The sequence below is a fragment of the Balaenoptera ricei genome, chromosome 6 (genome assembly GCF_028023285.1).
Source record: "Balaenoptera ricei isolate mBalRic1 chromosome 6, mBalRic1.hap2, whole genome shotgun sequence".
NCBI lineage: Eukaryota > Metazoa > Chordata > Mammalia > Artiodactyla > Balaenopteridae > Balaenoptera > Balaenoptera ricei.
In genome coordinates, this window is record NC_082644.1 from 85,711,810 (window position 1) to 85,737,665 (window position 25,856).

Here is a 25,856-nt window from a genome sequence, read left to right on the forward strand (position 1 = left end):
TATATAAGTGATATCATATGGTATTTGTCTTTCTCTTTCTGACTTCACTTAGTATGATAATCTCTAGGTCCATCCATGTTGCTGCAAATGGCATTATTTCATTTTCTTATGTCTGAGTTGTATATATTAGTTGTATACATATACCACATCTTCTTTATCTGTTCATCTGTCGATGGACATTTGGGTTGCTTCTATGTCTTGGCTATTGTGAATAGTGCTGCTATGAACATATGAGTACATGTTATCTTTTTGAATTATAGTTTTGTCTGGATATATGCCCAGGAGTGGGATTGCTGGATCATATGGCAATTCTATTTTTAGTTTTTTGAGGAGCTTCCATACTGTTTTCCATAGTGGCTGCACCATTACATTCCCATCAACAGTGTAGGAGGGTTTCCTTTTCTCCACACCCTCTCCAGCATTTGTTATTTGTAGACTTTTTAATGATGGCCATTCTGACTGGTGTGAGGTGATACCTCATTGTAGTTTTGATTTGCGTTTCTCTAATAACTAGCGATGTTCAGCATCTTTTCATGTGGCTATTGGCTATCTGTATGTCTTCTTTGGAGACACATCTCTTTAGGTCTTCTGCCCATATTTTGATTGTGTTGTTTGTTTTTTTGTAACTGAGTTGTATGAGCTGTTTGTATATTTTGGAAATTAAACCCTTGTCGGTCATATTATTTGCAAATATTTTCTCCCAGTCTGCAGGTTGTCTTTTCATTTTATTTATGGTTTCTTTCGCCATTTTGATTACTGTAGCTTTGTAATATTGTCTGAAGTCTGGGAGGGTTATGCCTCCTGCTTTGTTCTTTTTCCTCAGTATTGCTTTGGCATTTCTGGGTCTTTTGTGATTCCATATAAATTTTAGGATTATTTGTTCTAGTTCTGTGAAAAAGGTCATGGGTAACTTGATAGGGATTGCATTAAATCTGTAGATTGTTTTGGGTAGTATGGCCATTTTAACAATATTAATTCTTCCAATCCAAAAGCATGGAATAGCTTCCCATTTCTTTAAATCTTCTTCAATTTCCTTTTTCAGTGTTTTATAGTTCTTGGTGTATAAGTCTTTCACCTCCTTGGTGAGGTTTATTCTTAAGTATTTTTTGATGTGATTTTAAAAGGGGTTGTTATTTTACTTTCCCTTTCTGATATTTCATTGTTAGTGTAAAGAAATGCAACCAATTTCTGTATGTTAATCTTGTATCCTGCTACCCTGCTGAATTCATTTATCAGTTCTAGTAGTTTTTGTGTGGAGTCTTTAGGGTTTTCAGTATATATTTAGTATCATGTCATCTGCATATAATGACAATTTTACCTCTTCTCTTCCAGTTTGGATACCTTTTATTTGGACAGGAACTCTTCTTGATATCTGCTTATTCCCAGAAAGAAGTTACTTCTCACTCTTGTTTAAAACCTGTTGTCCAGATCTGGCCTGTTAAGGTCTTCTTTTGGCATGAGTGGAATGAGGGAGTTCCTATGATGGGTTTTAAATAAGGAACATAAATAATTTAAACCTTAGAAAGTTATCTGACATGAAATTGGGTGCCGTAGGAGTAATTTAGTTCCCTCTACCTCTTTGTCAGGAAGCTGTAAGAGATTTCTGCATGGAGTATGAGATTAGATTGGATGACTTTTAAGGGCCCTTCTAACTCTCTGCATTCAAGCTTTGATCAGAAGTCCCAGCTTCTTTTCTCTAATGACTTAGACTTAAAAATCTAGTCCTAACTCTAGTCTTGGCACATAGTAGTTACTCAATAAATGCTGGTTAAATAAATTAATTTGCAAGAATTCTTCACGGTGTCCTCTTTTTCTCTCTTGCAGTTAAAAGAGCCAAATTCCAGGGTTCACCAGGTAAGGCCAGCCTTTAATTATTATGTTCTTCTCCCCATACTTGCTGTGATGTAAAAGCATTCTTTCAAAAAATCATTAATTTCATTTGATTCATTGATTAAATTAGTTAAATTCACTAAGTTCATTAAATTAATTAAAAATCAGTATGGGAAGAGATTGGTCAAGGGGGTACAAAGTTTAAGTTATGCAAAATGAATTATTTCTGGAGAGCTAATGTACAACAATGTGTCTATGGTTAACAAGTATTGTATACTTGAAATTTGCTAAGAGGGTAGATCTTAAGTGTTCTCAACACACACACACACACACACACACACACACTCACACACAGAAAATGCTAATTATGAGGTGGTGAGGAATGTGAATTAGCTTGATTGTGGTGATTATTTCACATTGTATACATATATAAAATCATCAAGTTGTACACCTTAAATATATACAATTTTTAATTGCCAATTACACTTCAAAAAGTTGAAAAAAAACAGTGCTATCGTAAAACATCAAAGAAATCTATATCAATCTGGTGAAAAGTTAGTCTCCTTACCTCTTGGCCAACTCAATTCTGCTTCTCAGAAGTAACTATTTTGAGGCTTTTATATACCTTTTCAGAATTTTACTCTGTATGTGCATGTATACACTAATGGATCAGCTACACATGTCTTTGTGCAACCTGCTTTTTTTCCAACAACATATCATGAAAGTCTTTTCTTGTGTATATGTGTGTATACATATATCTGGTTCTTTATTTCAAAGTGTTGTACACACACTGCTATATTTAAAACAGATAACCAACAAGAACCTACTGTAAAAAAAAAAGTATACAGAATTTTGTTGTACCCTAGGTCCCTTATTGAATATTCAGGTCATTTCAATTTTTTTGCTATTATAAGCAATAAATGTTCTTGTGCATTTATCATTGCCTGCTTTTGAAAATGTATCTGTATGCTAGAATCTAGAAGTAGAGAATTGTTGGGCCAAAGTATGTATTTTAAACATATTTGGTAGCTGCTGCCAAATTTCATTTCTGAAAAATTTTGCTAGCTTATAGTCAGACCAAAAGTATATGGGTGTCTGTTTTCCCAAATCCTTATCAATATTAGATAATATGAAACTTTTTAATCTTTGCTCATCTGAAGGTGAAAATGGTATCTCCTTATTTTAATACACATTTTCTTAACTGAATGTCAAGTTAGTTATAAAGACTTACTCTAGTTCCTTCTGGGGGCAAAAGGAGGGTACTGTGGATTATGGGGGAAAAAACACGATTGGGAACCCAAGAAAATCTGAAATACCAAATCTGGGTGCAACAGGAACTAAAGTAGTTTCTGGGCCTACTGCTCTCTCCATTGGCTGTGGGTTAGGGCTTCTCTTCTTTCTGAGAAGCTTTTCTGCTCCCCTTTCTCTTCCAGCAGGCTTTTTATGCTTACCTGTCTTGCACACACCCCATAGTGGCTGCTCCAATAGAATTTATATGCCTCTCCTTCAAGCTTCAGCACCAATCAATTGTTACTATTTCTTTGTTTTCCCTACTGAAAATCTTTTGAGAGGGAATCATATTGGTCTCAGCTTTTGGTCAGCTTATGAATTGGCTGGCTGCTTTTGGGTGGCATCTCCTTTTGGTCTGGTCAGCTATGGTTGGATATGGGGAATGGAGTACAAAATCCTATGATAGAAAACAGCTTAGGGGTATACTGCATTGCTACTACCAAATATGTATGGGAATTCCCTCATGTGGGTGGGCTTGTATCCTCATATATCTTTGGTATAATTGTAGACTAATTGTAGGTATAAGACTACATAGTTTTTTATGATACTTAAGAGAAAGATTTACCTTCTGCTAGAAGTGCATGACAGTGCCCATTTTCTCACACCTCTAACATAGGTAATTGTTTTAAGTAATCTTTGGCAATTTGATGAGTCAAAAATGATAGTCTTTTTTTCATTTTATAAAATTATGATTAACTTCTTACATAGAGAAGTGAACTCTCAATTCAGTGTCCCTCATCATGGCTGATACAAAGGAAGTAACAAAATGTGCTGTGTTAAGTCTTAGGTCAGATTTCTGAGTTTTGAGATCCAGGCCACCTACCTTTGTTTGGTACTCAATTTATACTCTCAGGTTAGAGAATTTCCTTTTTCCAACTCTGTGATAATATTTTTTTTTTTAATGTAAGTTGTGCTTTAGGCCAGGGTGAATAGATCAAGCTTGAAATCCATTTCCTTTATGAGGATTTTTCCTCAATTCTTGTCACTGTAAACAAATAGAGGTAACTCCTTCCTCTTCTGCCTTCCTTTAGTACTTTTTCTCTTTCTCTGTGGTACTTATTTCTTTATACATTTTATTAATTTGCATATCTTATCTTTCCTGTAAGATCAATTAGATTATTATTTTTTCAAACTGCAGATGGTCTATAAAGTCAATTTAGTTAGTTATGATTAATATTTTAAAAATTAGAGTAAAAATATCAATGTATCACATCTTGCATTTCATAAAGCTTTTGTTTTTGTTTATATGTGTGTGTATGTGTATCTACTGGTCAAATATAAAATATAGTCCTTAAATTTGAAAAACACTATTGTAGATTATGCTTTTGAGAATAGTGTGTGTTTTCTAATTTTTCTGTACCTCTCTGCTTAGAATGATGCTACATTGTACAATATATAATTCCATTTTTTCTTACATATACTATAATTTGGACATTACTTAATTCCAAGGACTTTGTGAGACTGGATAACCATCTGAGCACTAAGTATTATATCTTTGTTTTGCATTTTTTCAAAGACAAATTTAACACATATGTGACCCTGAAAGTGCAAAATGTGAAGAGCACAACTGTAGCAGTCCGTGGCGATCAACCTTCCTGGGAACAAGATTTTATGTTGTAAGTACTTTGCAGCAGCAGCAGCATGCCTACAATATTTGACAATATTTCCAAGGTAATCACATTGGATTAAACAAGTAGAGGCTGAAGATTTTGTGTATATCTAAGACTTATAAAATATGTTAAATATTTAAAAACACATTTTAATAGCATGTTAAATATTCTTTTTGAAAACTAGAGAGAGGAACAAGTGAGGTGTGTGGTAGGTAAAGTACATCTGCAGTTTTGTTGTCTCCCGATTTGTAATCTATTTTCAGAGGCGAATTATGAATTTGAGTAAATGCTCAGTTTACATGGGTGAAAACACTACCTAGTCAGATTTTCCTAGTGGTCAGAATTAGGTATAGTATAACATATGGAGCATGATATTAAACCTAACTTAATCTTTCTTTGATTCTCAGAAGGCTTCTTGAAGGAATGTGGTTATGCATGTGAGGACTGTGTGTTTCCAAGTCACCTGCTTTGGAAGATGAGGATGTCTGTGCTTATAATCCTTTTGCTTTATGGAGTAAAATGTTCTACCTTCATCTAATTAATAAAAATGAGTAAATATTAGTAGAAGTGCTTGCATATGACACAAAATTTAGTATATTATGATTGTAAGCTCTGGCTTCAAAAACTTGCTATTTCCTTTTTTCCTCTTAAATTTCAACAATTTTTTTTTTCTGCTCTAGGAAAGGGAAGAAAAATGTACAATATCATTTTGAAGGGCTGACCAAATCACTTAGCTTCTCTGAGTGTCAGTTTCCTTATCTGTAAAGGTCTACTCTCGCTTACAAGGTTATGCTTATTTTTTGGGAAGGTGGGCACAAGGGGGTCAACCAAGAAAATGTATTAAAATTGCAGTGAAATTTGTGATTGAAGTGACATTGCTTTGCGAGTTTTATAGTCCATCTCAGACACAGGATGACTCTTTTTATGGGGAAACATTCCAATCCTCTGGGCTTTTAATATATTGCTGCTTATAGTACCATTTAGGAAACTTTATTATAATAGTTAAAGGTTAAGATTATGAGGGTTTGGGCTAAGACAGTAACAGAAGGATAGATAGAAAAGGATGGATAGAAGCTGTTAAGGAGGTAGAACCAAGACTTGTCTTGGATGATTGGGTGAGTGGTGTGCTACTCATTAGGATAGGAGATAATAATATATCAGTTATGGACAAGCTTATATTTGAAGTTCTTATAGGACAGGTAAGAAGAAAGTTATGGAAGATAAGTTAGAAACTTGAACCTGGTACTCATGGAAGCCTGGGCTGGAGAAATATTTTGGTCAGTTGAAGCCATAGGCATAGACGAGAAAGCTTAGGAAGAGTGTGTTGGGTGAGAAAAGGGCCTGGGGTAGAGCCTGGAGAGCACCAGCATTTAAAGAGGGGACAAAGAGGACTAGGAAGGAGTGAACAGAGAGCAAGAAGGAGAAACGAGATAGTAGTGTCCTGGAAGCTGAAGAACTGGGGCTTCAAGAAGAGGCTAGTGGTGTCAAATTTCTCACTGGTTGCCTCTCTCTCAAGATTATGAACCTCATTTCTTCCTATCTGTTATATTGACATCAGAGTGAGACCATTTGTTTCTTTCTTCACTCGTGTAAGTCAAGTATGAACAGTTTTTTCAAGTCTCTTCCCTGTTAGCCATACCACAGTTCTGGCTGTGGTATATAAACTTAGCAATCCTGCTTTCTTTTGATTTCCAGTTGGCTCTAATAATCACTCGCTGTTATAACTGTTCCCAGCATGTGAAACATATCAATCTTCTGCAGTATCTGATCAAATAAAGCATATAAAGCATAGTAGCTTTATTTTTACTTATTTTCCAATTTCCCATAGCACTTACTCTTTCAACCCTACTGTGATATGTGTGACTTTTCTTCTGTCTCCCACCTTGAGATGCTGTGTGAATTTTGTCCTCTCTCCTTCTACACACAGGTTTTATTAGCTACATTATCCACCTTACTGCTCCTATTCCTTATTCCTTGTATCCTGCTCTTCTGTCACTGGTAACTCCATTGCTGGTCACTTGTTCCCCTTTCTCCTTTTTTTTTCTCCCTAATGTATTATGTGGTAGCATCTAATATTCATTTTGGTACTTCTCATTTATCTTTAGTATTTCTTTGTCTTATTTCCAGGACTAGATTTTTCATTTCTTTTTTTTTTTTTTTTTAACAGATTATTTTTAAAATTTATTTATTTATTTATTTTTGGCTGTGTTGGGTCTTCGTTTCTGTGCGAGAGCTTTCTCTAGTTATGGCAAGCGGGGGCCACTCTTCATCGCGGTGCATGGGCCTCTCACTATCGCGGCCTCTCTTGTTGCGGAGCACAGGCTCCAGACGCGCAGGCTCAGTAATCGTGGCTCACGGGCCCAGTTGCTCCGCGGCATGTGGGATCCTCCCAGACCAGGGCTCGAACCCGTGTACCCTGCATTGGCAGGCACTCTCAACAACTGCGCCACCAGGGAAGCCCAATTGTTCATTTCTTAAGGGCAAGGGGGGCATCTTCACTTACTGTGAATTTGCCTAGCTCAGAATCTTATATCCATGTGTGCACATATACTGTCGATTGAGTTAACAGAACAGAAACTTCCCCAGAGCTCTGGGGATGAGGCATAAACAGAGCTCTCAGACTTCTCTTAGTTGGACCATCTGAGCAGATGTAGATAAGAGACTTCTCACAGAAGATATCCTTATTGTTAGGGCTTTATTCCCCAGAGTTCCCTGAAGAACAGATTTTCTTCTTTATCTGTCCAAGTCAAGCTGTAAAGACCTCTGGCTATTTCTTTTAGCTATTGGCTTGAGAAGCTATTTAGGACTTGCTTTGGGAATATTGTATATATATCCCCAAGCAATTTTTCTTTTCCAGATTCAAAAGATTTGGGGCTGTTACATATATTTTTCCAAGGCTAATCAATTAATTAGGCTGAAAGAAACTGTGTGCCAAAAGCTCAGTTTCCCCACTGTGAATGCCCTAACATAGTGGCTGGGTTTAGTCACCTACTTTTTGGTTTTGAACAGCTCTCCAGATAGCTTGGAAGTTTTTAGAGATAGGAGCTAGGTCCTATATTGTGTGTCTTCCCCAATGTACCAAGACATATGAATTGTACATGTCAGGGAACATAAATGAAAAAAATGAACTCAGTACTTTTCTATTTTGCTGTATTTATGTAAAAGGGGCAAATTTGCTTTGCTTCACTTGTTTTCAACACACTTGTATGAATTTTATGGCTATAAGGCCACATCCCAAACTAGTGAATCTGAGAACATGTATCTTAATAGTACAACAGGGAAGCCAAGCTATCTCTAAAGCACAAACTTGAAACTTCTACATGTGATTAATAGCTGTTTTCCTGAGAATACCTTTCTGCTTTTCCTGCTGGAATTGGCCTTTTCTCATCTTTCTTACATTTCCCCTCAAATAACCTTGTGTTTCCATAAGAGCTTTCTGGAGAATGTTTTTAGCATTAACATAAGTGTTTGCTTGTTTCACCTTAAGTCCATAATTATTTTTGAGTTAGCCCCTCCAAACTGATATTCTTCCATGTATGACACTGCTTTTGGTTAGTGGTCACCTGGCTCTCTGGAATAATTTCTTTTTAAATAACTTTTCCTTGTTATTATTACAGGAAAATCATTGTGTTGATCATTATCCTGTGATCATTTTGTTTATAAATGACAGTACCTGCTTTAACTGATAATGAACTAGCACACTCCAGCGTCCCTCACCTGCCTCTGACCACATGTTCCCATCAAACTTAGATCTTCTCATGGCCCCTTTTACTTTTGCTTGGATTCCCTTTCATATTTGTTATAAAGAAGCCTTGCTTTTTCCTCATAGTTCCCTGTATCCAGAGATATAAGTTGGAGGCAGTGCTAGTATTACAATAAAACATATAAAACTGTTGCTTAAGTTTGGAGATTGTAGGCAGACACTCCTGGCAGTAATGCCCTCATTGCTTGGCTTCATTGTTCTTGTGAAACTGTATTAGTCTAAACATGATTGTAGCTCCAAAGGAGAGGGAACAGACTGACAGAGGCATTTTTCTGTGCATACCCTACATAGGTTTCTAGGAACCTAAAGAGTGGTTGCAGCATCAGGGACATTTTGATTTTTCCCTGATGACAGGATCCTGATCAGGACATACTCAAGGTTTAGCAAAACAGGAGATGTAGATGTTTCTTTCATATTACCTGGTTTTCTAAAAAAGGGCTTTCTTCTTTCCTTCAGTGAGATTAGTCGCCTGGACCTGGGTCTAAGTGTGGAAGTATGGAACAAAGGACTGATCTGGGACACCATGGTGGGGACTGTGTGGATTGCACTGAAGACTATTCGTCAGTCAGATGAGGTCAGTCAGTGCATTGCCCATTTGGAGGTAGGGTTCTAGCCCTTGCTTCTCCGCATCCTAGCTCCATTCAGCTAAGGTTCATCCATATAGCTCAGATTTCTCTGCCCCCTTTCTAATTAGAGGACATAAAACCAGCTTATTCCTAATGTCACCCAGAGGTTCAGGGGATTTTATTTAAGTCTGGCCTTCCCTCTGCCCTGTGACTGAACTCAGAGGTACCAGAGTACCTATTTAGCCTTATAAGGTAGATAGCCCCTTCTGAGTACTCTGTGTGTGTGTGGTGGTGGTGGGGTGGGTGGGATCAGCAGGGTGAAGGAGGGGAGTGTGAGGGAGGGGGAGAGAGGGGTGGGGGGAGAGGAAGAGAGAGAGAGAGAGAGTGTGTGTGTGTGTGTGTGTGTGTGTGAGAGAGAGAGAGAGAGAGAGAGAGAGAGAGATCTAGGATACCTGTGGCTTCTGCATTCCCTCTAAGACACTGTTCTGAGAGGAGTCCCATTAAACTTCCTCAGCCAGCTCTTTGAGTCACCTATCCCAGGGACCTGATTTCAGTCTTCCTTCTTCCACATATAACCTTAACAGAGTTTAAGGAACTACAGGCTTGGCAATTGGTATTCACACTTGTCTTAATACACTATTTTCAAGACTGAATTTCCACTCCACTTTACCAGATTAGAACATAACTCAGCATCATTTCCCTATGACACTCACTTTGAATATTTTCACTGTGGTCCCAGTTCAGGTCAACTTAACTAGCAATGTTACTAGCTCTTTAGTGATTAGAAATAGTGACACATTAAGTGACATAGTCATTAAGAATTGTACAGATTAAATATTGATCCATGGAGATGCTTTGTTTTTGAGTTTAGCGCTCTGGAAATTCTATCCTCGGTGGGCTGGCAGAAAGCTGAGCACAGTGAAAGCTGCTCTCCCACCAAAGAGGGAGAACAGAAGCCACATACAGCAGAGGCTGGTGGTGACTCTGATGTGTTTGCCTCATTAGGATATGTGAATGGTCCTCAGAAGCTCTCTGATAACAAAAATGAGAGAAAAAGACCTGGCCTTTTAACCAAGAGGGTAATCATGAAAGAGTGAAGTTTAATCTTAGATCTCTTTTCTAGGAAGGGCCTGGGGAATGGTCCACATTGGAGGCAGAGACATTAATGAAAGATGATGAGATCTGTGGAACTAAAAACCCAACTCCCCATAAAATTTTGCTGGATACAAGATTTGAGTTGCCTTTTGGTGAGTCTGATTAGATTTAAAAAACCATTTAATACTTTTTACCACATTGTTTGAAATTGTTTGTTAGTTGTTTTCTTACTGTGCCTTTTGTCAGCCATCCCCTTTCAGGGCATTCTGTCTTCCACTCCATTCCCTATAACACCTAGCTCAGGAATGTGCAAAGTAGACTCTAGAATGGTGCTCATTAAAGAATCCACACTGAAAGCATTCTTTTCAAGTCATTTAGTTTCTTATAACTGTTTATTATAATAAAATACCTGCTTGTCAGAGTATCAGTGATTTATTCTTTTGATAATATTTTAACATTTATTGCCTTGAAGTGAATATATACCTTGTGATTTGTCAATTTAAGCATTGAAGTAGCACTAATAAATAGAATAGTAATTTACAAAGTAATTTTAAAAATCACACAAAAAGGGCTTCCCTGGTGGCTCAGTGGTTAAGAATCCACTTGCCAATGCAGGGGACAGGGTTCTAGCCCTGGTCCGGGAAGATCCCACGTGCTGTGGAGCAACTAAGCCCGTGGGCTGCAACTACTGAGCCTGTGCTCTAGAGCCCGCGAGCCACAACTACTGAAGCCCGGGCGCCTAGAGCCTGTACTCCGCAACAAGAGAAGCCACTGCAATGAGTAGCCCATGCACCGCAACGAAGAGGAGCCCCGGCTCAACACAACTAGAGAAAGCCGATGCAGCAGTGAAGACCCAACGCAGCCAAAAAAAAGAAAAAAGAAAAAAATCACACAAAAATACATGTTCCTTATAAAAATTCAAATAGCATGGAAATGTACCTGGATAAAAAGTTAAGTTTCTCTTCCTACTTCTTTTGACCTCCTTTGCATTCCCCAGAAATAAACCACTGTTAACTTTCTTGTGTCTTGGTTTAGGCACAAGAAATTTCTTCTCTAGAAATTTATTTTGACAAAATTTGGGTCATACTCTATGTACTATATATGGTGATAGTATTGTATAAACTAAAGCATATTATCTTGGACATCATTTCATGTTATACTTTAAGATCTATCTTGCTGATCTCAACAGCTGCTTTATATCATAAGTTATCTAAGCAATCCTTTTTTTTTGCAATCCTTTATTGATTGACATGTAGGTTGTTTCCAGTTTTTTTTGATATACCGCTGTAACGAACAGCTTTATCTATGCCCATTTATGAATCTAGGATAAATTCCTTAAAGTAGAATTTAAAGAATAGGTCAAATCTACAAACAATAAATAATGGAGAGGGTGTGGAGAAAAGGGAACCTTCCTACACTGTTGATGGGAAACAAAATTGGTACAGCCACTATGGAGAACAATATGGAGGTTCCATAAAAAACTAAAAATAGAACTACCCTATGGCCCACCAATCCCACTACTGGTCATATACCTGGAGAAAACCATAATTCAAAACGACACATGCACCCCAATGTTCATTGCAGCACTATTTACAATAGCCAGGACATGGAAGCAACCTAAATGTCCATCAATAGAGGAATGGATAAAGAAGATGTGGTACATGTATACAATGGAATATTACTCAGCCATAAAAAGGAACGAAATTGGGTCATTTGTAGAGATGTGGATGGACCTAGAGAGTGTCATATGGAGTGAAGTAAGTCAGAAAGAAAGAGAAAAACAAATGTCGTATATTAATGCGTATATGTGGAATCTAGAAAAACGGTATAGATGATCTTATTTGCAAAGCAGAAATAGAGACACAGACGTAGAGAACAAACAGTATGGATACCAAGGCAGAAAGCAGGGCAGGTGGGAGGAATTGGGAGATTGGGATTGACATATATACACTACTGATACTATGTGTAAGAGATAGCTAATGAGAACATACTGCGTAAAGCACAGGGAAGTCTACTCTGGGGACCTAAAAGGAAGGAAATCCAAAAAAGAGGGGATATATGTATATGTATAGCTGATTCATTTTGCTGTACAGTAGAAGCTAACACAACATTGTAAATCAACTATACTCCAATAAAAATTAATTAAATAAAGAATAGGTCAAAAGGTATGTGCATCGTTACTCTTCCTAGTACTGCCAAGTTGCTTGTGTTAAAAAAAAAAAGATTGTACCAGTTTATATTTCTACCAACTATGTCTCAGGTGTCTCTTTTCTGCATATCTTTGCCAACATTTTGTAATTTCCCAATTTTTAAATGTTGATATCTTGTTTAATTTAATTTAACTTTATACAGTTTTAATTTTGACTGTTTACTGATATTCATGTATACTATTGTTGTTGCTGCTGTCTTATGATTTCAATCTATTTATATGTTGTACCTTATGGTGATTTGAGCAAAAATGGCATGATTTTCCAGTAAGCTCAGAAATAACTAAACTCAGAGCAACTATTACTTCAGAAAAATAGAAAAGAAGACTTTCTTGTGTGTCTGTAGGCCAAGTTGCAGGTGAAGAGAAAAGTAATTGGAGTTCTTGCTTGTGGCTTAGTTGCTTGTATTCTTAATGCTGTGTTCTCAGCTGTACTAGTCTGGAATGGAGTTTCTGTCTTGTTGAATTGGGAGGAGGGTGGGTGGGGATGGGTCTTGGTTCAAATACAACAGAAATTGGCTATTCTTAAAGTTGTAGTAGATTTTCTTGAATATATGTTTCTTAGGACCATTTCTAGAGACTTTAAATGGTATTTTTTTAAAGTATATTCTCTAGGAAGTAGATCTGTGGAGCTCCTCACACTGCCATGCTGGAAGTTGGTCAGTCGACTCCCCGTTGCATTTTAAGTAAACATTCCTCTCTTTCAAAACTGCATCACTTGTTTTGTGTCATAGGGAGTAGTATACATTTCTATTTAGATTTTGTTTCATAAGGGCACTTGCATAGTTTATTTTGGTATCTCTAGTGTTTTCTTGGCACGTAATAGGCACCTAATAAATTTTTTTTTTGAATAAACGTTAAGGTAAACTCTCAGATAAATGTCTTTGTGAGTTAATGTGAGTGTGCTAATAAGCTTTTGTCTCTATGATAACCATGTTTGGGATATAGTTTTTGAAAACTTAAAGGGTCCTTCTTAAGGAAGATTTTGGCTTGCAGCATACCATATTTCAGCAAAGGAATTTTCCTTTGGATAATTAAGAAACCTCTGAAATATTCTATTAAATTTTATACCATCATCTTTTAAAATTAGTAACTTTTAATTTTTTAAATTATGTTGTAAGTTCAGAAAATACAGGTGTGCAAAAGCACAAAGATTTCTTGTGATCTCACCTACTAGAGATGTTTTTTATGTTATGTTTCTTTTAGTTTTTTTAATACACATATACAGTTTTTGCTATAAAATGGCACTGTATATATTACATTTTAATGTGTTTTATTTACCAATAACATAATTATAATATAAATGTTACATAAAATGTGTTTCAGTGGTTGATTTTATTTTATTGTATGAATGCACAATAATAATAAAAATAACATTTGTTGACCAGTAACTGTGTGCAGTGGGTATATCACGAAGCATTTACAAATGTTACCTCATTTAATCCTCACTTCAATCCTTTGAGGTAGACCCAAATATTATTTCCATTTTAGAGATGAGGAAACAGAGGCAGAAAGTATTTAAATCTTTTGCCTAAGGTCATTTAGATAGTAAGTGGTAAAGCCAGCATTGAAACTCGGATGATTTGGCTCCAGAGCCTGGGCTTTTAATTTAAACTGTAATATATTTAACCACTCCTCTTGTTGGGTACTTAGATTGTTCAAAGTTTGTACTATTATAAATAGTACTGCAATAAACATCCTTGTAGCTCTGTATTTTTCTCCTTAAAGCTATTTTGAGGGGTGAGGCAGTAATACATGCACAATGGTTTAAAAAGTTACTCAGGGAAAATTAGGTCTCCCTCACAAATCAGTTATCTTTCTTTCTTATAGGCTACCACAATTAATACTTTCTTGTATATCTTTCCAGGGGCAGTCTTTGAATCTATAAGCATATATGTAGACCCCCAACCCCTATTAAAAACAAATAGTAGCATATTCTAACACATTCACTGTCCCTTGCTGTTTTCTACTTAACAATGTATCTTGCTGAATTTGTTCTACATCAGAACTTATAGACTGCAGCAGAGCAGCTCTTCCTCCCCTCTCACTTCTTTTCAACAAGTGCAAAGTAAACCATTTTATGGCTGAGGAGTGCTGTACAAATTAGGTAGTAAATTACTTGAAGGTTTTATTATAAGACTTTGAAATATTGCCACCGAATGCTGAAGAGCGGTTTGAGGGGAAGGAGGTGAAATTTTGGATAGGAGGGACAAAGGAGAAAGGACTGTATTTGATTCCTTCATGTGGACTACTAAAAAGTGTACCTGTTTAAATGTCACCAAAGTTGACCTGATCCATATTTTGTCTCAGTGTTTCTCTTTTGTGCTGAATATATGGGTACGTTTGATTTTTTAATTTTAATTTTAATTTTATTTATTTCTTTTTGGCTGCGTTGGGTCTTCATTGCTGCGCGCGGGCTTTCTCTACTTGCAACGAGCGGGAGCTACTCTTCCTTGCGGTGTGCGGGCTTCTCATTGCGGTGGCTTTGCTTGTTGCGAAGCAGAGGCTCTAGGCGTGCGGGCTTCAGTAGTTGTGGCACGTGGGCTCAGTAGTTGTGGTGCACGGGCTCTAGAGCGCAGGCTCAGTAGTTGTGGCGCACAGGCTTAGTTGTTCTGCGGCATGTGGGATCTTCCCGGACCAGGGCTCGAACCCGAGTCCCCTGCACTGGCAGGTGGATTCTTAACCACTGTGCCACCAGGGAAGCCCACATTTGATGTTTTTAAAAGATGTTTCATTTTTTTGGAAGTTGTTATAGTCCATCTTAAATATATACAATGAGGGTATGTGTACCATTTTTCTTTACTCTTTTTTTTATTGTGGTAAAATACATGTAACCCAAAATTAACTATCTCAGCCATTTAAAATATACAATTCAGTGGTATGAATACATTCATAACGCTGTGCTACCATCACCATTATTCATATCCATAGCTCTTTTCATCTTGCAAAACTGAAACTCTATACCCATTAAACAATAACTCCCCATTCCCCTCTGCCCCCAGCCCCTGGCAACCACCATTCTACTTTCTATCTCTGATTTTGACTACTCTAAGTACCTCATATAATTGGAATCATACAGTATTTGTTTTTTTGTGACTGGCTTATTTCACTTAGCATAATATCCTCAAGGTTCATCTATGCTGTAGCATATGTCAAAATTTCCTCCCTTTTTAAGACTGAATAATATTCCTTAGTATGTATATATCACATTTTGCCTATCTATTCAGTCATTGATGGACATTTAGGTTGCTTCCACATTTTAGCTATTATGAATAATGCTGTGAACATGGGTATGCAAATATTTCTTTGAGATTCTGCTTTCAGTTCTTTTGGGTACATACCCAGAAGTGGAATTTCTGGATCATATGGTAATTCTATTTTTAATTTTTTGAAGAATCGCCATGCTGTTCTCCATAGTAGCTGTACCATTTTACACTACCACCAACAGTGTACAAGGGTTCCAATTTCTCCACATCCTCACCAACACTTGTTATTTTGTTTTTTGGGGTTTTTTCCCCCTGTTTTTTTGATAGTAGCCATCCCAATGAGTGTGCAGTGGTATCTCATTGTAGTTTCCCTAATGATTGAGCATCTTTTTCTGTGCTTTATGGCTATTTTTATATCTTCTTTGGAGAAACGTCTATCAAGTCCTTTGCCCATTTTTGAATTGGGTTTTTGTTACTGTTGAGTTTTAGGAGTTCTTTATATATTCTGGGGATTAATCCCTTATCAGATATATGATTTGCAAATATTTTCTCCTATTCTGTGTGTTACCTTTTCATTCTGTTGATACTGTCTTTTGATGCAGAAAAGTTTTTAATTTTAATGAAGTCTAATTTGTCTATTTTTTGTTGTTGTTGCCTGTGCCTTTGGTGTCCTATCCAAGAAATCACTGCTAAATCCAGTGTTGGGCAGTTTTGGCCCTATGTTTTTTCCTAAGAGTTTTCTAGTTTTGGGTCTTGCATTTAGGTTTTGATCCATTTTGACTTAATTTTTCTATATGATGTTAAATAAGGGTCCACCTTCATTTTGTGCATGTAGGTACTCAGTTATCCTAGCACCTTTTCTTTCTTTTTCTTAAATTAATTTTTATTGGAGTATAGTTGATTTACAATGTTGTGTTAGTTTCTGCTGTACAGCAAAGTGAATCAGTTATACATATACATATATCCACTCTTTTTTAGATTCTTTTCCCATATAGGTCATTACAGATTATTGAGTAGCGTTCCCTGTGCTATATAGTAGGTCCTTATTAGTTATCTATTTTATATATATGTCAATCCCAATGTCGCAATTTATCCCTCCCCCGCTTAGTAACCATAGTTTGTTTTCTACAACTGTGACCCTATTTCTGTTTTGTAAATAGGTTCATTTGTACCATTTTTTTTTTAGATTCCACATATAAGTGATATCATATATTTGTCTTTCTCTGTCTGACTTAACTTCACTCAGTATGACAATCTCTAGGTCCATCCATTTTGCTGCAAATGGCATTATTTCATTCTTTTTTATGGCTGAGTAATATTCCATTGTATATATGTACCACATCTTCTTTATCCATTCACCTGTCGATGGACATTTAGGTTGCTTCCATGTCCTTGCTATTGTAAATAGTGCTGCAATGAACATTGGGGTGCATATATCTTTTTGAATTATGGTTTTCTCCAGGTATATGCCCGGGAGTGGGATTGCTGGATCATATGGTAGCTCTATTTTTAGTTTTTTAAGGAACCTCTATACTGTTCTCCATACTGGCTGTACAAAGTTACTTTCCCACCAACAGTGTAGGAGGGTTCCCTTTTCTCCACACCCTCTCCAGCATTTATTGTTTGTAGATTTCTTAATGATGGCCATTCTGACTGGTGTGAGGTGATACCTCATTGTGGTTTTGATTTGCATTTCTCTAATAATTAGCGATGTTGAGCATCTTTTCATGTGCCTCTTGGCCATCTGTATGTCTTCTTTGGAGAAATGTCTATTTAGATCTTCTGCCCATTTTTTGATCGGGTTGTTTGTTTTTTGATATTGAGCTGCATGAGCTGTTGGTGTATTTTGGAGATTAATCCCTTTTTGTTCACTTCATTTGCAAATATTTTCTCCCATTCTGTGGGTTGTCTTATCATTTTGTTTATGATTTCCTTTGCTGTGAGAGCTTTTAAGTTTCATTAGGTCCCTTTTGTTTATTTTTGTTTTTATTTTCATTACTCTAGGAGGTGGATCAAAAAAGATCTTGCTGTGATTTATGTCAGAGAGTGTTCTGCCTATGTTTTCTCTCTCTCTTTTTTTAAAAAAATTTATTTTTTTTAAAAATAAGATTTTATTTATTTTTGAATTTTTAATTGAAGTGTAGTTGATCCACTGTGTTGTGTCAGTTTCAGGTGTATAGCAAAGTGATCCAGTTATAATACGTACACATCTGTTTTTTTTCAAATTCTTTTCCCTCATAGGTTACTACAAAATATTGAGTATAGTTCCCTGTGCTATACAGCAGGTCCCCGTTTTCTGTTTATATTTAGTAGTGCCAGCACCATTTCTTTTTTTTTTTAAATAAATTTACTTATTTATTTATTTATTTTTGGCTGCATTGGGTCTTCGTTGCTGCGCACGGGCTTTCTCTAGTTGTGGCGAGTGGAGGCTACTCCTCGTTGTGGTGCACGGGCTTCTCGTTGTGGTGGCTTCTCGTGTTGTGGAGCATGGGCTTTAGGCGCACGGGCTTCAGTAGTTGTGGCATGTGGGCTCAGTAGTTGTGGCTCACGGGCTCTAGAGTGCAGGCTCAGTAGTTGTGGCACACGGGCTTAGTTGCTCCATGGCATGTGAGATCTTCCCAGACCAGGGCTTGAACCAGTGTCCCCTGCGTTGGCAGGCGGATTCTTAACCACTGCGTCACCAGGGAAGTCCCAGCACCATTTCTTGAAAGGACGCTTTTCCCCATTGAATGTTCTTGGTACCCTTGAAAAAAATCATTTGATCATATATGTAAGGCCTTATTTCTGGGCTCTCTAGTCTCTTTTATTGGTCTATATGTCTGTCTTTATGTCAGTAGCATACCGTTTTGATTTACTATAGCTTTTTAAAAAAATTTATTTTATTTATTTATTTTTGGCTGCTTTGGTTCTTTGTTGCCATGCGTGGCTTTCTCTAGTTGCGGCAAGCGGGGGCTATTCTTTGGTGTGGTGTGTGGGCTTCTCATTGCTGTGGCTTCTATTGTTGCGGAGCACGGGCTCTAGGCACGTGGGCTTCAGTAGTTGTGGCACGTGGGCTCAGTAGTTGTGGCTCGCGGGCTCTAGAGCTCAAGCTCAGTAGTAGTGGCGCATGGGCTTAGTTGCTCCATGGCATGTGGGATCTTCCTGGGCCAGGGCTCGAACCCGTGTTCCCTGCATTGGCAGGCAGATTCTTAACCACTGTGCCACCAGGGAAGCCCTACTATAGCTTTTTAGTAGGTTTTGAAATAAGGAAGTATGAGTCCTCTAGCTTTGTTCTTCCTTTTCAAGAATATTTTGGGTATTTGGGGTCTGTTGAGATTCCATTTGGATAGGGTTTTATATTTCTGTAAAAAAAAAATTGGGATTTTAATAGCAACTGTGTTGGATCTTTCAGTCACTTTAGGAGGTATTGACATCTTAACAATATTAAATCTTCTTATCCATTGGGAATAATAATATATTATTTTGGTTTTTGTGAAGATTCAAGATAATGTTCATGGCAAGAACCAAGCCATCAGTAAAATTAGTCCATCACCACCACCCTTCTAACTTAGATTGTTTGATTGAATAAAGTATTATCAACCTATGATAAAATTATTAACCTGGTAATGTGGTTTCTTCTTTTTTGTGATAGATATCCCAGAGGAGGAAGCCAGATATTGGACCTACAAATTGGAACAAATCAATGCCTTGGGAACTGACAATGAGGTAGGAACTGTTTTTTACAATGTAAAGAGTGTCTTTATAGGACACTTTAAGGGAGCGACCCAGGAACATGTTGAAGAATGACAGAATTTAAACTGCATTAAAGAAAAAAGGTAGCTAGAAGATTGCCTATTATTAGAAAGATCTATCTGCTTTTTCTTTTCTTCCCATTGTCCCCCAGAAGTGGCTGAATTGGCACTAGTCTGGCTCTAGACTGTTGGGGAGCAAGCTTATACTAGGGAATCTGTCCTCTTGTTACACAGATGAGCAGAAGCCTTTTTTTTCTGCTTATTCCCAGATTTTTGGATATGTATCCTTATTGTGTGCTCTTTTTAGGAATGTTTAGACTATTGCATTGCTTAGTCCCGCTGTCCTAACTTATTTCCAGAGATGAGTTTTGTGCACAGAATAGAACACAATCAGCTCACCCTGGGCCAGCAAGAATGGGGAATGTTTTTGTTGGTGGTGGTGGAGGGAAAAGATAAGTTTTCTTACTTTAGGGCATGTTGGGCTATTAGAAAATTTGTCTGGTAGGCAACCTGTTAGGAAACGTCTGGTAAGCAACGTCATGAGAGAATCTGAAGCTCAGGGTATGATGAGGTCGGGCATAGAGTTTGGATTTATCAACATATTTGTAGCAATTGAAGTCATAGGAATAGAAGAGCTCACTCAGGTAAAGTATGTAGAAAGAGTATTGAAGAACAGGGACAAAACCTTGGGAAACATCAAAGGTAGAATCCTGAGAAACAAAAGAGACTGAGGAAGAGCTGCCTGAAATAGAGAGTAGGAGAACCAGAAACAAGTTTATGGAACAAAGGGAAAAAAAAGTTTTGAGGCAGAAATTCTTGACAGTGTGAAATATTACCGAGAGCAAAGAAGATGAGTGATGAAGTGGAGCCATTGGATTTGTCAATTAATGATCAATATCCACAGGTTAGTACAGGAAGCCAAAATGCAGTGATTTGATGAGTGTGTTAGTTTCTCAGGGCTGCCAAAACGAAGTACCACATACTGGTGGCTTGCAGCAACAGAAATTTATTCTCTCACAGTTCTGGTGGCTAAAATTCTGACATCAGGTGTTGGCGGGATCAGTTCCTTCTGGAGGTTTTGAGGAAGAAGCTGTCCCATGCCTTTCTTCTACTTTCTGGTGCTTCCTAGCAGTCTTTGCTGTTCCTTGGCTTATAGACACATTATTTCAGTCTCTGTCTCCACTATCACATGCCTTCCTGGGTTGTGTCTGGCTATCCTCACGATACGTTCTCATCTCTTTTTGTGTCTGTGTTCAAATTTCCATTGATTTTTGTGGGGGCACCAGTCATTGGATTAACTCGATTACATCTGCAGAGACTCTATTTCCAGATAAGGTCACATTCATAGGTACTGGGGATTAGGACTTCACAACATATCTTTTTATTTTTTTTTTGTAGGCAGATTATGTCTTGCCTCACTTTTAGTGATGTTAAAATTACACAGTGGACTCAACTTGATGTCAGCCTATTTCATCCATTTTAAAGTGATCCTACCAGCCTTTTACCTAATGGTTTTAGCAGCAAATAATAATCATTATTTTATTAGGGTTGCACAATGATGATTTTCTAATTATATCATCTCTTCAACATTTATTATCTATGATTTGTCTGCCTCATCAGCTATTTGGTTCACTTGAAATAAAGTCCGTGCAAGAAAAACATTCTCTTTAGCAATTTTCAAAATAATGAGCTGTTGCATAAGCAGCTTCTCAAGGTGACCAGTGAGTTGTTTTCTTTTTTTTAGTGGCATATTATTATCAATTTATGAATTTTGATATATTTGTGTTTCAATCCATTGCAATCTTTATTCTTTTTGATGCTAAACTTGTCTCATCTTTGGTTAGTGGGAGCGTCTTCCTTTCTTTTTTCTATTTTTATCATGAAAAAATTTTAAACAAATATAAAAGTTGAAGGACTAGTAAAATGAAACCTGTACACTTATCTCCAAGATTCAGTGATTATCAAAATTTGGTCATACTCGCTGCAAAACCATTTTAAAAACACAATGTAGAATCTTATCTTTTTTTTTTCTGATGGTGTGCAACAGTTCCCATCCACAGCAGCCTCTTGGGTCAAGACTGGCCTAGGGATCTACCACTTGACAGAGTGGAAATGTATCACTATTTATTACTTTTCCTACTCATGGAAAATTAGGTTTTCACTATTATAAATGCATGCTTCAGTGAACATCTCTGACCCTGTTTCTCTCTGCTTATGTATGGGAGATTCTCTGGCTATATACCTGGAAATAGAATTGCTTTGTTGTGGAATGTGCTCTGTGTAACGTTACTAGATGTTGCTAAGTTGTTCTCTAAAATAATTATACCAATTTATATTCCAGTTTTTCTGCTGCTCTGTATCCTTACTGATACTTGTTATTGCCAGATTTAAAATTTGTGCTAATCTAATGAGTTTAGAGCTTTATCATTTAAATTTGCATTTGTCCGTTTATTGGTGACATTCATTTAGTCATTTATTCACCAGATAACTTATGGAGCACTATGTACCAGGCCCTGTCGTAGGTGCTTGGTATACATCAGAAGTTAAAACAAAGATCAACGTCCTCTTGGATCAAATAGGAGGAGACAGACAATAAGCAGGAAACGTAATAAATATAGTTAAGCATCAAAAGTTGAGAAGTCTTATAGGAGGAAAACCTATTTTCTCCATGCAGTTTTTACACTTCTTTTGTTAGGTTTATTCCTAATCATTGTGAATGGTATATTTAAAAATTACACTTTCTAATAGGTCATTGCTATCTATATAAGGCAATGCTGCTCAATTTTTTTTTTTTTAGTATTGATCTTATTCACCAACTCTTATTAATTCTACTAGTTTAGAGATTCCTTTGGGTTTTTTAGTTTTTGCATCTTTGAATAATAAGTTTTTATCTCTTTTCAATCCTTATGTCTTATATTTTAAGTGAAATTTTTACATATGTTTTTATTAACAGACTTAAATATTAAGCAGTTTGTAGAGAGGGCTTCCATATCACATCTTACCCGCCCCCTCCCTCTAGTTTTCCTTATTATTAACATTTTACATTAGTATGGTACATTTATTACAATTAATGAGCCAATATTGATATATTATTATTAACTAAAGGTTAATATTTTATATTTCTATTTATTTTGTTTTATTAAATAAAAATCCTTAGTTTTTTTTCAAATTTCCTTAGTTTTTATTTCATGCGTTTTTTTGGTTCCATTACCCCATAAAGGACACTGGGTTACATTTAGTTGTAATATCTCCTTAGGCTTCTCTTGGCTGTAATATTTTCTCAGACTTTCCTTGTTTTTGGTGACCCCTTATTTTTAAAAATTCATTGTGTAACATCCTGTGTAATTTTTAATGGTGAAAGTGGGGAAGCCTTGTCTTTTTCCTGGCTATAAGGGGAATGCTTCATACATCTTGAAGTATGATATTTGCTGTAGATTTTGATAGGTACGCTTTATCAGATTAAGGAAATTCCATTTTCTTTGTGATTTTCTAAGATATTTTGTCATGAAAAAGTAAGGGATTTTATCAAGATCTTATCTGCATTGTTCGATCACAAAGTTTTTCTCCTTTAGTCTGTTTGTGTGGTGAATTGCATGAATAGATTTTCAGATATTGAACTGTCCTTTCATTTAAAGTCCTTCTGGTCATGATACATGAAAATTTATATGCCAGCATTCATACATATGCGTACATATTCACACAGAAATATAAAGACTTATTTATGATAAATAAATGTCATATGATTTGGTTTGGTAATCTAGGATTTTTGCATCTGTATTCATAAATGAGATTGGCCTATAATTTTCCTTACTTGTACTACTTTTATTTTCTTGTACATAAGGTATTATGGATTTTTTTCCTTAGCTCTCTTAATATTATTAATTAGGCTCTAGCTGGTCTTCAGCTTTCTGCTTTGGACCTGAAAGAGATTCATTAAATATGTCTGCTGGAAATATCTACTCTCATCTATTAAGTCTGAATTCTTCTAGTTTAATGCTTAAAGTTTTATGATTTTGTCACTGTTGTGCCTGTGTACTGCCTATAAAAATCACCATTATTTATAATAGTTATTATAACCAAGTCCCTTTGTTACTTTGGAGTGGGTTGTTTAGCCTTTAAGAAGTTTTGAACTTTTTTATGATTGACAGTTTTACTAATACTATTATATTGTTTAAACTGTGCTTGACTTCTGATCCTTCCCCTAAAGGAAATAGTAATAGCACTGTCTACCTCTGATATTTGTATTGTAGTTTGTTTCTTGTAAAGTACTTTATATACAAAAGTATATTTATATACAAAAAGTGTTTTGTATTTTGTATCCAACCACTTGAAATGCCCTTCACCACTAACACTCATGTGTAAACCGCCATCAACTTTCATCTGGATAATTGCAATAATTAGTCTTATTTCCCCTCTGGTTGCCTACAGTTCTTCTCACACAGAAGCCAGAGTGATTTTTAAAGTATAATGAAGTCGTATCCCTCTGGTGTTTAAAACTTTACATACCTTCTCAATAGACTACAGTAAAATCTAAACTCTTTACCATGATTACAAACTCTATTCCCCCAGTGCCTGGAACAAGGCCTTGCACATAATAGGCACTCAAGAAATATCTGTTGAATGAATGACTCCTTCAGTGTTAGAGAAGCTCTGTCTTGCCCAGAATCTTACAGTTTATTAATAAATGGCAGAGTCAGGATGAAAACTCATATTTGCAACTTATATTTGCAAGTTGCTAGACCAAGTTATGTTTTCCCAATCCTCCAATGGGCTCTGAACCAAACCATTTTTTCTTCCAGACTCTGTGTACCTGTGTTAATTTGTTTATACCTTTTTCTTTTTGTTTTGCCTTTCCAAATCTTGTCCATCTTCAAGACTTGAACTTAATTTGGCTCCCTTTTATTGAACTTTCTTTTCATGGCTTCAGTACTCTGTTTTTTGGTGGTGATAGTGGTGGGTTGTGTTGGGGAGGTTAGAGTATAACTGGGAAGGGGATACTCGTAAATACCAGATGTTGTATTACATGCTTACGTAAGTAATTTCACTTCCCACGTGACCTTGTGAGGGAGGAAGCCTCATCTTTTTAAAGATGGAGAAAACTCAAGTCTCAGAGAGGTTTTCAGTTCCATCACCCAAATGGGGAAATCTATATATTATTTGAGTTTTCTAAGTCCTCTGAGCTTCTAAGGCTAAGCCTTCTACAGCTGCCTGGTAGAGCTGGAATGGTGCCCAGGTGCCCTTGGTCAGAACAGCCTTCCTGCTATCCTGCTTTAGCCTGTTACATTGGGCCAATGCCATATCTGATAGTCTGGGCTGTATGTCAGGATCACACAGGGAAATCAGCAGGATGATCTGTTTCTGTTTGATAAGAAATTTGACTCCAGTCAAATGCTAAACCTTTTTATAGGTAGCTATAGTTTTTTTGTTGTTGTTTTGTTTTGTTTTTCTCCTTCTTCTTTACTTGGGCCTCTTACCATGTTTGTTTTTTTTTTTTCTCCTTTCTGCCTCTAGTATTCTAGTCAAGAAGAAAGCCAGAGGAAACCATTGCCTACTGCTGCCGCCCAGTGTTGTAAGTGAGAAACTTGTCTTTGAATCTCTTCTTAATCACAACTTTCTGTTAGTTCTCCAAATGTGGCTTATTTTGAGTTGGGGAGGTTGGAGATGTGGTATGTATAAACAGGAGATATTCCAGAAATATACCTTATTCAGGCCCACACTGCCAATGGCTATCTGTCCTTTAGCTTTAAGAAGAGATCTTTTGGTTTTGTGTGGCTGTAGGTAGGGCAATGGTACTCTTTTTTTCTCCATTTGCCCGCTTTTACCCCTGGAGGAATGATTTCTCCCATTCTGTCCCCATTTATCTGTTATTATCCTTTAAGACTCAGTTTAAATGTTACCCCCTCTGGGAAATCTTCATGCTGTTTCCTCCTTCTCCACAGTCTAGCTTAGATCTTTCCTCTGCTTCCATAGTATCCTGTACATACATCCATCATATAACCTATCATATATTATAATCTATGTATATTTCTTTGACAAGAAAGCAAAATTTTTAAACGTATAGAATCTTCCATTTGTATTCCTAGTATCTGGCTCAATACCTGATTCATAGTATAGTAAGCCTCAGTAAAGTTTGATAAACGATTAACTGAGTGAGAGAACTTGTCATTTCTTCTGAGATTAACTTATCCAGACCACACAAATTCCTTCTTGAAATGAGCCGTGCATTGTTGGTATATTGGTATCTTCTCAGCTTCTCTCAGAACAGCTTGAAGAGATACCGAAGGACTGACTTGAAATCAGTTCTCTTTCACTTTTTCAACCTATGGGGGTGGGTGTGCATATGTTGTGTTTCTTTTGTTTTGCTATAGTGTTTCTGAATCAATGCCAAACTTTTAGTAACTGCAGGTTGATAGTGGTGGTGATAGTGGTAGTAGTTATTGTAGTAATACTAGTAATAATAAGAACCACAGCAGCTAACGTATTTTGAGGTTTTATCGTATGCCAGATGCTGCTGTAAGAGCTAAAATATACTAACTTATTTAATCTTCACAACAACCCT

General features: G+C 36.7%; 1 protein-coding gene across 1 annotated transcript in view; it reads left to right on the forward strand.

Annotated features, from left to right (window-relative positions):
* Positions 1–25,856, forward strand: part of UNC13B (unc-13 homolog B) — a 237,686-nt gene that overhangs the window by 59,880 nt on the left and 151,950 nt on the right. The window contains exons 2-7 of the mRNA XM_059924994.1: positions 1,825–1,854; positions 4,637–4,736; positions 8,950–9,067; positions 10,183–10,306; positions 19,198–19,271; positions 24,809–24,866. Of these exons, the coding sequence (XP_059780977.1) occupies positions 1,825–1,854; positions 4,637–4,736; positions 8,950–9,067; positions 10,183–10,306; positions 19,198–19,271; positions 24,809–24,866 (504 nt within the window). The remainder of the gene's footprint in view (positions 1–1,824; positions 1,855–4,636; positions 4,737–8,949; positions 9,068–10,182; positions 10,307–19,197; positions 19,272–24,808; positions 24,867–25,856) is intronic.